Raw genomic sequence first — 13,221 nt, 5'->3', positions numbered from 1 at the left:
AGTCTTGACTTTACAGCTGAAAGTCCCACATCCCAGGAAACCCCTCAGTCACAGGCAAACCAAGATGGCTGGTCCCCCTGTCGCAGATAGCAGAGAATATCTACCCCTTGCAGAGAAGTTCATGAGGAAATGCTCCAGTCAGCTCTGAGCTGGGCAGTACAGAGACAGGACAAATCTGACAGGTCCAAAAGGCAATGGTGGGGACAGATACCCACCCCCTCTCACACACACACACACGTGTGCACAGAGAGCCGAAGTAGGAAGTGAAAACACTGGAGGAGGAAATATGGGTGATGCAGGAGAACGAAAAGGAAAGAGAAGAATGAGAAGAAGGGAAACACAGCTCAACCAGGCAGTCCACAGAGCTGGACCCCAGTCAGTGGAGCCAATGCACATTTACTAAGGGCCTGCTGGTGGCACTAGTGGTAAAGAACCCACCTGCCAATGCAGGAGACATAAGAGACATGGGTTTGTTCCCTGGGTCGGGAAGATCCCCTGGAGGAGGGCATGGCAACCCACTCCAGTATTCTGGCCAGGAGAATCCCATGGGCAGAGGAGCCTGGTGGGCTACAGTCCGTGGGGTCACCAAGAGTTGGACACAACTGAGCGACAAACACACTGCTGTGTGTTCAAAATTCATGCAATGAGGGGATCCTGAGAAACCAGCACCTCTCCTGTGGGAAGCCTAAGGACCATTTGAAGAGCCAGCACACATATGAAAAAACCAAAGATGCATTTATAGGACGACAGATAAAGAGAGACACTCAGTACGGAGGCATGCCTTTTCTACCTGCCACTGTCCAGGATGAAGTGCTGCTCATAAATGAATGTTCCAGATCCCTTGAAGCCAATCCTCTCAAGTGCAAAAAAAAAAAAGTGCTTAATTTGCCTAACTGGGAAATAAATATTCCCAAAATAGATTAGACACTCCTCTACCATCTTATAATAGACATTATGAATCATAACATAACTTCTTCTTGATGACTCAGGCACATCACAATGAATACACATTACTGTGTAGTTTCATAACGCCCAGTGGTTAGTCCATTCGATTTAACATACCAACTACGTGCCAGGCTCCCTGAAAGATGAATAAGGCCCGGTCTCTGCCCCGGAGACCTGCCAAGTTTCCAGTTTTTCTTCTTCACTGCTGCTACTGAGTTTGCAGTCTGGTGGGGATTTACTGCGGGTATGGCTGGTATCAAGCTAGGAAGGGGGTAGTTTAGGGCAGGTGAGGCAGTCAGTTGGAGAAGCAGATGGTTTCAAAAGGTGAGGAAGAGGAGAATGAGGAGAGGTGAAAGCAAATTGGAGGGAGAGAAGGAAAACACTCTGCCCCAAAAGTGTTCATGGGAAGCACCTAGATTCTAAAGCCAGGGCACCATACTAACCCTCAAGGAACTTAAGTACAACTAGGGACACAAGACAAACATGTGCTCCAAGCAAAGAGTAGTTACAGGCTACAGCTGATGTTGACCAGGAGGATGGTGGGAGTCCAGAGATGGAGAGGTTTCTGGGGTGATTAGACTTAGATTCCACAGGCTTGTCCTTAGAGATGGAAGACAATCCTCCCATCTGACAAGTGAGGAAACAGGCCCACAGAGAAAATGGGTTTCCCCCACACTGCAGTGGTTATGTGGCTGGACCAGCATCTAGGACCAGGTCAGAGAAGGCAACACAGAGCTTAGTTAGACAGAAGGGCCTTCAAGGATGTTTCCCTATGTTTTCAGTTGGAGCTGAGCAAAGGCAGAGAAATGGGAATGAGCAAGGCCTGTGTATCAAAAATTAAGCAAAAGAACATCCTGAGAGAACATCACAGGGTGGATGGTGCAGACAGTGTTACTAGTAGTTAAGGGCATGGACCAGACTCAGGAGTTAATTCCAGCTCTGCCACTTTCTAGCTGTGTAACCATGGGCAAGTTTCTTAATCTTTTTACACCTGTTCCCTAATATGCAAACTTGGGAAATCATGCCAACTTAACAGTGTCATTGTGAGAATTAAATGTATTGAGGTGTATAAATTTCTCAGAGGAGTGCCTGGCAGACAGCAAGTCCCAACAAATAAAATGGTAACTATTAGTGTAGTGATAATAATAGTGGGAAATGGGGTCTGGTCAAAGCATAGAGTGACTAGAAGAGTTTGAACTGGTGCTCTAGGCACTGGTTACCTGAGTGCGTAAGTAATGAGTACATGGAGTGTATAATAATAACATGAGCCAACTGCATGGGGGTTATGGTTTTTGAGGCCTATTTATACACATCATCTCAATAAGTTCTTATGGTAAATCTGTTTGAGGCTGGCTGGCCAGGATTCATTTTTATTGCACCATTTTATTTATCTATCTGTATTTATTTTGTGGGCTGCACTGCATGGCTTGTGGGATCTGATCAGTGAACTGACTAGGGATCGAACCCATGTGCCCCCTGCAGTGGAAACGCGGAATCCCAACCACAGGACCACCAGGGAATTCCCTATCACGTCATTTCATTTATTTGTTTGGCTATACCGAGCCTTTGATGCGGCATTCTGGATCTTTTAGTTGAAGCATCTGGGATTTAGTTCCCTGACCAGGATTGAACCTGGGTCCCCTGCATGGGAGTGCGGAGTTTTAGACACTGGACCACCAGGGATGTCCCAATCTCGTCATTTCAGAGATGAGAAATTGGATGTACAAAAAGGTTAAGCAGAAGTGCCTGGAGCTAAGGAGAAGAGTGATGAGGTCATGCAACAGTCAAGGAAGAGGCTGAACCAAGGTTGGGGCCTGGTGGAAAGGAAAGGACTGGGGGACATTTGAAGGAAGGAACTTCAGAATTCAATGATTTGCTGAAAAAGGAAACATCTGAGATGATACCAAACTCTTCAATTCTGTGAGTCAGCAGGTAGAGAGGAGGAAGCTTGGACTGCTGGGGTGGACATGATGAGAGAGGATGCAGGACATTGGGAAATGCTGAGCAGAAAGCAACACTGAGGCATCCAGGTGCAGCTGAGGAGAGATGGGCCTAGAGAAAGGGTGAGTGGGGGACTGCAGGGGCGGGTAGGAGAGGGGGTTCCAGCAGAGAGGGGGATGGAGAAGAGCAGAGCAGTGAGGCCAGGCCTGGGTGAGAGAGGCAAAGCGAAAGAAGAGGAAGGAAGGAGGGAGAATAAAGGCAGCAGAACAATACTCTACACCCCCACCTTGGTCCTGGCACCACATACACCACCCATCACAGCCTGAGGGCCCAAAGTCTGTTAGTGGGGTGTTTGTTCTTATAAGAGGAGGGGGATGATGGTCCTTTAACTACACACCTTTAGACTAAAGAGAAATCACAGTAATTAAGAATACGGTCTGGGTGCTCTCACAGGTCACGTGAGGCTTGGAGTGAATCTATGAGGTGGGCAGGGCAGGGCATCTCACTGCTCTCATCCTACAGACCAAGAAACGGAGGCTCATATAAGTGAACAGACTGCTCCAGACGACTCAGCCAGCGAGAATCAGAGCAGGGACTAGAAGCTGGGCCTCGCCAAGCCCTGATGTTCAACACGGAACAGTGCAGAACGCCAGTGGGTCCGCAAAAACCAGGTGGGCAAAAAGGAGGTCAGGGAGCTGTGGGCAAGATGGGTGGCTGGCACTCTAGGACAAGGGGGAGATCACCTATCCACCCGACATGTCCCCTTCTAGCAGGCTTAACCTATTGACTTTCCTTTTGCTTTGTGGAACTCTGCTACTGAGGGAGTTGTGAAATTTCCTGGGCTTCTCTGATGCTCTGAAGCCAAACAGACTCTATTTATCAGTCCTTTAAGCCTGATACAAGAGAAAGATCATGCGCCTTGGAATCTGACAGAGTGACATTTGTGTCCAGCTCTAGCATTTATAGCCTGTAATTTTCAGCAGCTTATTTAACCTCTCAGAGGCCCAGTCTCCTCATCTATAAAATGGAGGTGGTGCCTAACTCATAGTTGTCCACCTACAAGGGGGAGGTGGTAGCACCTCTGCCATGGTATTGTGAAAATTCAATGAAAAAAAACATGCACCCAAAGCACCAACATGGGCCCCGCCACACAGGCCTTCCTTGCCCTCTCCCTTTAGCCTAGTCATCTTAAAACTCAATGAGACAAAAAAAAAAAAAAAAAACTCAATGAGACAGGATTAGATGACAAGAGAAATGTAAAAACCACTGGGGGAAAGACGCATGCATTCCTCCCATTTCCCCCCATTCTTCTGGGGAAACTTCCAGCCATAGGTCATGTCACACCAGGACATCATGCCACATCATTCAGAATCTCTGTTGGAGCAACACCCCAGGGAACCCCAGGTCTGGCAGGTCCTTCTCCGGTGGCAGACCAGCAATCGATAAATAGCTGTTGGTCTGGAAATGTCAGAAGGGCTAACTGTAATACGAGTATGTTTTGGTGTGTGTGTGTATCCTGCTGGGGAAACAGTTCATGTTTATCTCTCCTCCTCCCAACCCCCTAGGGTTTATGATGTGACCTTCTTTTAATGATTAACAGCCAGAAGGCAGAGACTAAGGCGTCTGTTCTGGGTTTAGAGGAAAAGAAATATTTTCTGAGACCACATGATCTGAGATGGAAACACTGATGGGGACTGATGGGGTTTGAGTAGAATCGCAGAGAGCAGCTCTGAGCCCAGCAGGGAAAGAGAAGGGGAACCGCTTCCTTACCTCTTGCTGCCAGAGTGAGCATCTTGAAGGAAATTGGCACTGTGCTTATTAATGGAATAATTAGTCAGGTGCATGCAGATATCATCCTGGGGAAAGAGACACAAGTCTGTGGGGTCAGAATGAAGCCCAGCTTCCCACTTCCTCTCTGCGCCCTCCCGTGGGCCCTGAGGCTTAAAGATAAGGAAATGGAAGAGGATGTCTTAGGGCTTACATACACTGGCAAAAAGGAGGAAGAAAGAAGGGGTACCCTACAGCCTGGAGCATAATACTCCCACTCCTCCAGAGGCTGAGTGGCATTCTGCTGAGGAAGACCTGAGGAACCCTGGGGCCAGGGATGTGGGGGGAGGGCTGGGGGCTTGCCCATGTCCTTTTTTCTGAGCACCATGGAACTGTGGTTTTACAGTCAGGCCACGAGTCCTATCCTCGCCTCTTCCTAGTTCTGTGAACTTGGACCTTGGCCCAAGGTCCTGGACTTTCCTAGTTCTGCTGTCCTTATAACTGGATTTTAGTTTCCTCATCTGTAAATTGGAGATGATAATCCCTATTTCTGAGGGCTCTTGGGAAGGCTAAATCCAAGAACAGATACACCCTGTTACACAGTAAATGAGAGTCCAGCAAGGGACAGCCACATTCACCATGCCTTGAGAATGCAGATGTAACTAGGGTTTTTTACCAGCTTAAAGAGGAAGTGGAGGCAGCGTGTCCCCGAGCTCACCAGGTTGTCTGTGCAGGGATGGGAGTATGAGGTGGTGGCGAAGCGTGCCAGTCCTTCATTGTACACAAAAATCCTGAGGGGGTCACAGGATGTCATAAGCACATAAATCCGTAAGTCGAACTTGAACCCGTCAATGATAAAGGGCTGGGAGGAGAGAACAGGAGCCACACAGCATCAGAGGAGAAACCCAGGCTTGAAGCTCACTGGGGCCCTGTCTTGCCTTTTGTGGCATCAGTCCCAATGTTGCCTGTGTTTAAAAAAAGGTGGCCTGGGCCGGGACTGGAGAGGGAGATGTGGGGCCTGGGTCCTGTGACCCATCACGTGACCTGGTGGAAGTCACTAAAGCACACCTGGCCTGTGTTTCCTGATCTGTCGAGTGGCACAAGTAACTACCCTGAAGAGCTCTCCTGGCAATGAGACAAAACAACACAAAAGAGTCCTGTGATGAAGGACATGTGTCACCATTCAGGACTGTATATACTCCTGTCGCCCTTCTGCCAGAATTCTCCCTGCAGTTGCAATGCTGATGGAAGTGCCAGCCAGGCATCCCTTCCATGTACCTTCTAGAAGCCTCCCTCTCTGTACCAGGCTTTATCTCCAGCCATGGAGTAAAGCTGGCTACCCTGATCTCTCCAGGCCTACTCCTCTCTCCCAAAGGAGGTGGGATCTCCAGAGATCAGTGTCTCTGGAGGCTGTCTGTTAGAGGCAAGGGGCCAGCCTGGCAGGGCCAGACCAACCTCCAAGGGCACTCTGGCCTAGGCACAAGTCACATCTCCAGTCAGAAGGCTTGGTCTGACCAAGTACAAGGCAGAAGATTTGTATCCCTCCCTCCCCACCCTCCCTTCCCTAGTTTCACAGTGAAGCTACAGCCTGAGGGTGCCGTGGATGATAAATAAATAGTCATGATGAGGAAGTACCTTTGAGATATAGAGCTGACAGATCATATCCTCCCCTGGTTTGATTTCTTTCACTGTTCGGGTGATGAATATACCTTTCCCTTGGCAGCCCGAATCCGGCTTACAGATGTAAGTCTTATTTTTTCTTGACCTGCTGTAGTTCTGCAAATCTCCCCAGCTACCAAAGCAGGGAGGGAATGAGACACCTTTAGCTGGGGATCAGTGAAAATGAAAGCTAGCTCTTTATTCTTTTTTAAAAAGTGACAAAAACGCTGGAATTGACAGACAGATGCCCAGAGATCTGGAGAGCCAGTGGAGCACACATGGTGGAGAGAGGATGGGCTCTGGAGGGAGATCAGAGCTGGATTTAAACCCAGGCAACATCACTCACCAGCAGTGTGGCCCGTTGCAAGGACTTGACCTCACTAAACCTCAATTCCATCATCTATACAATGAGGACAATGACAGTTATCTCATACATGACACAATGCAGGCAAGGTGTTGGTACATGCCTTACACCCCATAAAGGTAACAGTGATCCACACAGTTTGGCTTTGAGTTTACAGATAAGAGATGTGGAGTTCTGAATCTGACTCAAGCCCTGACAAATGATGTGACTTTGGATCTCCTTCCCTGCTCTGGACTTCAGCTTTTCCTCTGTAACACCTCAACTCTAGCTAGAGTGACAGGGAAAATGCTATCTTTTTATTTTAAATTTTGGCCTCACCCCGTGGCATTTGGGATCTTAGTTCCCCAACCAGGATTGAACCTGCACCCCCTGCATTGGAAGGCGGAGTCTTAATCACTGGACCACCAGGGTAGTCCAACAAATGCTATCTTCGAATGTACTTTGAAGAAAGTATACTCAGAAGAAAGCAACCAACTTAAAGGATTCTAAATCTCAGCATTGCAATACTTCTTGTTTTCCATTTAACTCAAAGGAGCTTTGTGGCCATTGGAGAAGTCATGTAACTACAATGTCTCTCAGTGGCCATGAAATCTGGAGGTGCCTGCGGACCTGATGACAAACACATTTCCTTCTAAGTTGCAGCTAAGCTCTGCCAATTGTTCTAAACAAGTCTGAAAAAGCTGGGCACTCTGGCACTCTTGGTTTGGGAAAGCACTCAGTGGAGAGGGGACAGTGGGACTCCTGTGGGGCCCCTGCCCTGTGAACATCATTCTGATGGCAATGCTTCTGTACCCCCACCTCCCCACCTCATCCAGACACCGGACTGTACCCAGGTCATGCTCATGTCACCTCACATTTCTCCTGCTTCTCAGCGGTGTGGTCCAGAGTACTTTATGTACCAGGAATGGATGTCCAGTTTCCAGATGGATATAGTGAGACAGAGATGGGAAAAGGCTGACTGCCATGTCCTGCCATGGGTCAGAGGTCAGGTATCCCTCCCTGCTCCTAATGGTTAGAGGGCTCTAACCATCACCTCACTCCCTCCAGAAGTGCTTGAAGGCCTCAAAAATTCAGAAACTGCACAGTGAAAAGACTGGAACAAGTTCAAAATCAACAGCTTTCAAGGTCAGAACAAACTCTCATCCCAACTGCGGGCACAGGCTCCAAGGCACCCAGCCCCTAAATGTCATCTATTTTTACAGGCAGAGCCTTGTGTTTTCTCAACCTTGGATACGCCCTTTATCCCTTCTCTTCCTGAAAAGAGAGAGATGGAAGATCCTATGGGAAGGAAAGTAGTAACCAGGGTTAGGGGCAAGAAGAATATGTAAACTGGGGGTGGGGAGTGGAGAAAGGGGCACTCACTCAGCAGGAAGACACCAGGTCCTCGGGAAAAAGTGGAAATCTTTTGGGAACATCTTCAACATGCGGCTCATATTCCTGGCCAGCAAGTCCTTGCGGCAGATTTCACTCATCCCTGGGAAGTGATTGATTTTCTGCAAAAGAAGCCGGAAGTCATGAACAATGGGGCCCACAGGAGCACCCACGAGCTCCACTTTGGGGTCAGTCATAAGAGTGGGGCCCCACGGGGTTGATGCCACGCTTACACTGAGGACCAGCTCTGACCCAGATACCTGGTAACTTTTCATTTCCATCACCCGTTCCAGTGACACTGAGAAGTCAGTCCAGTAGAGAGTCCAGTCATCACTTTCTCCTCCCTCTCGAAGGCCATACTGTTGGGCAGCCCTACGCACTGCCAGGAGGGGGAGGAAGAAAGACCCATCAGGGGGGAGGTGGGGAAGGAGCACGGGAGGGGGAGGTTATGTTTCTAGGTGCTCCCAGACTGTACACGGAAGCCAGACTAGTGGGCTCCTTGGGACCGGAAGCCATCTTGCCCCATCTGGACACGCTGTTGCCAAGAAAGGAACACAGAGAATCAAAAGCTATTGGATAGCGCGGCCGGTGCCCAGTGATCACCACAGAAGGTTTTCTGAGGTCAGTGTTTCACCCACCCTTGCCAGGAAGCAGGCCTTTGGCTTTCCTCCAAACACTAGCACTGAGTGTTCAGGGAATATAAACTAATCCTTAACGTCAGCCAAAACCAAGCTTAATTAGTAAGGTAAATTGACAGAAGAAAACTACACAGTGTATTTCAAAACGACACACATCCTTCTTTCCTGGTCCCTATTAATAACTGGGAGTTGACTCCAACATAAATTCAAATATCTTCAAGGACCTGGAAAGGCAGAAGTGCCTGTAGTGACCAGAAGAGTCAGGACCAGCCTAAAGCACCCAAATTCAAAGTGAAAATAATAACACTCTGCTCTGCAATCAAAGTAGGTCTGCAGGTCATCTTTAGCCCACGGACCGCCAGTTTGTAACTTGTGCTCCAAAAAAGAGCCAATGATTGCAGCCATCGCTGCCAGCTCCTCAATAGATCCCCCAATAACCATACACAGGAACTACAGATAGTGGAAGTACACATCACTATGAGATCAAATGATCTCAAACGAGATCTCACCAATATGAGATCAAAACTCATCTTTTCTTGGAATGAGATTCCCAACTTTCTCAAATAGTTAATTGGACTGGGAGATGCAAAGAACACAATTAGCAGACACCCCCTTCCTGTCCTCAGGAATATACGAGTGACCCTTCCCAACTCTTTGGGGGAATCCGGTGGGGTCCCCATGGTGGATGCATTGAAGGCAGATGCTCACCACTCTCATATCGGCAGCTGGATAGATTGATCACCAATCATCTGGAAAAGAGAAAGGGGAAAGCACCAAGACAGAGACAGACACACTTGCCAGAGCAAGTGACTGCATGCAGAAACATCCAGTCCCATGGGAGCTGAGTGAAATCTCAGTGGCCACACTGAGCCTGCTTTGACCATCCCTGTTACTGAGGACACACATCCCTGTAGCTGCAGAGTGACAGAAAACATTGGTGCAGAGTACTGTCGCTCTGCCTATGAGCTAGAAATTCTGTATTGTGTTTATGGCTGATTTTGCTTAAAGCTTCACATTTACATCATCACTCCTCAATCCTCTAATTCCAGTGGCCCATCAGGAATAGGAAGTGAACATCTTTTTGGCCAAAATATTTAATGGTCTCCCTCCTATTGCCCCCAATTAAGGAAAATTATGAGTTAGAAATCGGAGAAGATGTCAGATATCAATCAGTCTGAGGAGTGATTCATTCCACCACCCCCCCCAAGAATGGAGTAGGGTATGGCAAAATATTAAATAAGAACTGGAATACAGAAGCCACAGTCAGATCCTAAGAAATCAACGTGGTTCTGTTACATTTAAAGTGTCCTACATCCCCAAGACAATAAGTACTCTCTTAAAATGAGGAAATCGTCCCTGCCCACACAACAGAATGAAGATTAGGACAGGTGTGGTTTTAGATTACACACAGCATTCTTCGATTCTATAAAACAGATAATCAAAAGTAGGTTCTTTTTATATGAACCAAAAATGGTGTGACTTACTCCACAGAGTTTCTCCTTTACCTACTCCTTAGCCGCTGAGGCCCCCTCCCCTCCAGGTCCCTCCTGCTTTTCCCAACATGGATCCCCATTCCCCATCTTGCAATCCTAACCTCTTTTTCTTCCTCTTCTTCTTGCCTTGTGAATGGGCACTCTGAAGTCCCTTTTGCGCCCCAGTGTTCTCTCTCACAAAAGCCATGGTGATGATTTCTTTTGAATCTTCTTTAGAACCGTCCTCTTTCTCTTCTGAGTCTGTCCCTTCCTCTTCTTCCAAAGGTAGGCTCTGGAGCATCTCCCCTGCCTGTGAGGAGGCTCGGGGGAAATACTGCCCCCCCACCCTGGAGAGAGGGCAAACAGAATGGCAGTTACTCAGATCCACCTGCAGGGGGATCCCCTCCCTTGCTCATGTGGGCGGTGGGCCAGCACTCAGAACCAGAAAACAGGTTGCAGTGTATGAAATGCCACCTCACCTCCACGGTTTGTGCACGCTCCAGCAGGGAGCTGATTCCACCTTTTACCATGACTATGACCTTGGGGACTCACTCAGCCAACTCTGGCCTTGGTTTTTCCCTCCTGGGGTTTTCAGCATCATAGCAAGCTGAGATGCTATGCCTGGTACCAGGTAAACAGTCTTATTATTAAAACTAAGTGAGTGTCTGGAGACAGCCTCAGAACTGAGCCCTGAGCCTCCCTAGCTGAGGGAGTTGGTCCCCGTGGTTGTAAATGGGGTGCTTTGAGGAGGTCTGTTAACTATTCAGGCGCTGCACCAAACAACCCTCATGCAATTTGCTGGCCTGAGAATGAACGCAACTGGCATTCACAAGTGACGGACTGACTTGTAGCTGACTGAGCAAGACTCCAGCCCAGGTCAGATGCAACCCTTCAGAGACTTCAACCACAGAAGAGGCTACAGTATCTCCCTCACCATCCAATTCAAAATAAAAGCATGACAAAATCATAAAATACCTACAAGGAAGTCCAGCAAAGTTCTCATCCCCTAACCCCACCTCCATGATGACTTCCTTGATGCTTGCTTGAAATTTCAAATATCAAGTTTTTTGACATGGCTTTTAATGCCCTTGCTTCACTAATCCTTAGGAATGTGCTTAGTCTGCCCTTGGGTACCCAGAACTGCCCAGGCCCAATGAACTGATTCATATCCCCTTTACATCTGAGGCTTCTATGACCATAAAACCAGATTTCTGGTGCTTCCTCCTCCTCTCCTCACCTCCCCAAACCCCACCAACCTCTTCATTATTTTAATCCCTCTGATTTGATGTCAATAGTCCTCTTGCTAATTACCCTATTCTTTCCTCAAAACTCCTTGGCTTTTAAAAGATGGTTAATATCTTTACTACAATTTGTTCTAATTTATTATTATCATTGAAATATTGTTAATGTTATAACATTAAAGGAAGCTCAGAAAAGGGCAAGGTGGAAAGCCACCTGTAACTAACAGAGCAACTTTGGCTTTTTCGTGTATTCTTTTTAAAGACTATTTTTTAATGTGGACAATTTTAAAAGTCTTTATTGAATTTTTACAAAACTGCTTCTGTTTTATGTTTTGGTTTTTGGCTGCAAGGCAAGTGAAATCTTAGTTCCTGGTCCAGGGATCAAACCTGTGTCTCCTGCACGGGAAGGCAAAGTCTGAGCAACTGGACCATAGAGAAATCCCTTGTATATTCCTTTCTATTCTAAAATTCTAATTATCATTAGTCTTATATAATTATATAAGTCTTATATAATTAAAAGTCTTATATAATTATAATTATATAATAAACATTTGACCTGCTTTTTGTCCCTTACTCTCATATCATAACCATTCTTTTGGTTGTGGCAAAGTTTACATAGTTCTATCTTTTCATCATTGTGTAATAATATCCCACTGAAGGAATGTGTCTGAATTTAACCAGCTATTGCAATTAAATGCAGTTATTGACAATGAAAATTGCTTTCAATCCTGCTATTATATAAATAGCTCTAAAATGCACACTTTCATGTATAGAAGAGCCTTTATTTCTTTAGGATTATATTCTTAAGATATTTATCCAGAACCAGAATGACTAAGTTAATGAATATGGAAATTATGCAGCCTCTGATATTTTAATTATTTATTTATATCACCATGTTATTTCCCAGAGGTATTCCAACAATTTCAACTACCACCAGCAACATGCAATTACAGCAGGCTCACCAGAGTCACACAACCTCTTGGGAATCACCTCCCCTCTATACCCAACCTTGCTAATTCCAGACAACTTTGATACCTTACAGCCATTTTATTTAACATTACGATACCCTGCCACCACTCTCCATTTCTTTTTCAAACCCAAACGGGGGAGGGTGCTCTAATTCAGAGGCTACCTATGAATAATTTAATAATAAAACCCTACATGGACATAATTCCTTAGGTGTTTCAAAGAATTTTCACATACACCATCTCACTGAACGCTCGTAGCCACCACTGAGAGGAACAGCAGAGCTATGAAATGGCCAAGAACGGCCACTTGTTTCTCTCTCTTGCTGAAAAGGGCTGTTCCTCACAGCCAAGCCATCTGTGGTGACGCCTGCCCTGAACAGGGGGAGAAAGGTTGTACTCAGTGCAATTAATGGATGAAACCTGGGCATTGTGCGTCAGTTTTTCTCAGCGAACAGGCATATTCTTGGAAAAGTTCAAGAGGACTGCAGTACATGAAATCTTGACCTTGGACTGCTCGCTTCCTGCCAGGTAAACGGCCGGCTCCCCTCCCCTGGCCTCCACAATGGCTTCTGTTTACCAAGTCCTCTAGGAGGAGTGGCTCGTTTACCTAAAGGTTAATGTTAACTTGAGGAGGGAAAACTGACCCTGAATCTGGCCTCTGCAGTTGCAAGTTGTCTTTGCCCTTTTTCAAATCCTTGCCCAAGTGGTAAAAACAAGTCATGGTTGCTTGTATTTGTCTGCCTCAAAGAGAACAACAACCCTCCCCCAACCCAAAAAAAAAGTTAGTCAAATTCTGTTTACTGTTGCACAAGAGAGCCTCGGGCACAGAAAGCAAGGAAGGGACGGAGCTTGTGT

General features: G+C 46.8%; 1 protein-coding gene across 1 annotated transcript in view; it reads right to left on the bottom strand.

The window, feature by feature from the left end:
* TTLL6 (tubulin tyrosine ligase like 6) overlaps window positions 1-9,478 on the bottom strand; it is a 39,209-nt gene extending 29,731 nt beyond the window's left edge. Inside the window, exons 1-6 of the mRNA XM_061141114.1 lie at window positions 9,394-9,478; window positions 8,308-8,426; window positions 8,039-8,169; window positions 6,289-6,445; window positions 5,372-5,515; window positions 4,657-4,742 (exon numbers count right to left, since the gene is read on the bottom strand). Coding sequence (XP_060997097.1) covers window positions 4,657-4,742; window positions 5,372-5,515; window positions 6,289-6,445; window positions 8,039-8,169; window positions 8,308-8,328 — 539 coding nt within the window. The 5' untranslated portion in view covers window positions 8,329-8,426; window positions 9,394-9,478. The remainder of the gene's footprint in view (window positions 1-4,656; window positions 4,743-5,371; window positions 5,516-6,288; window positions 6,446-8,038; window positions 8,170-8,307; window positions 8,427-9,393) is intronic.
* Between the last annotated feature and the right edge of the window lie 3,743 nt (window positions 9,479-13,221).

The sequence above is a fragment of the Dama dama genome, chromosome 5 (assembly GCF_033118175.1).
Source record: "Dama dama isolate Ldn47 chromosome 5, ASM3311817v1, whole genome shotgun sequence".
Lineage (NCBI taxonomy): Eukaryota > Metazoa > Chordata > Mammalia > Artiodactyla > Cervidae > Dama > Dama dama.
The sequence above is the reverse complement of the archived record's forward strand: the minus strand, read 5'-3'. Positions and strand labels throughout refer to the sequence as shown.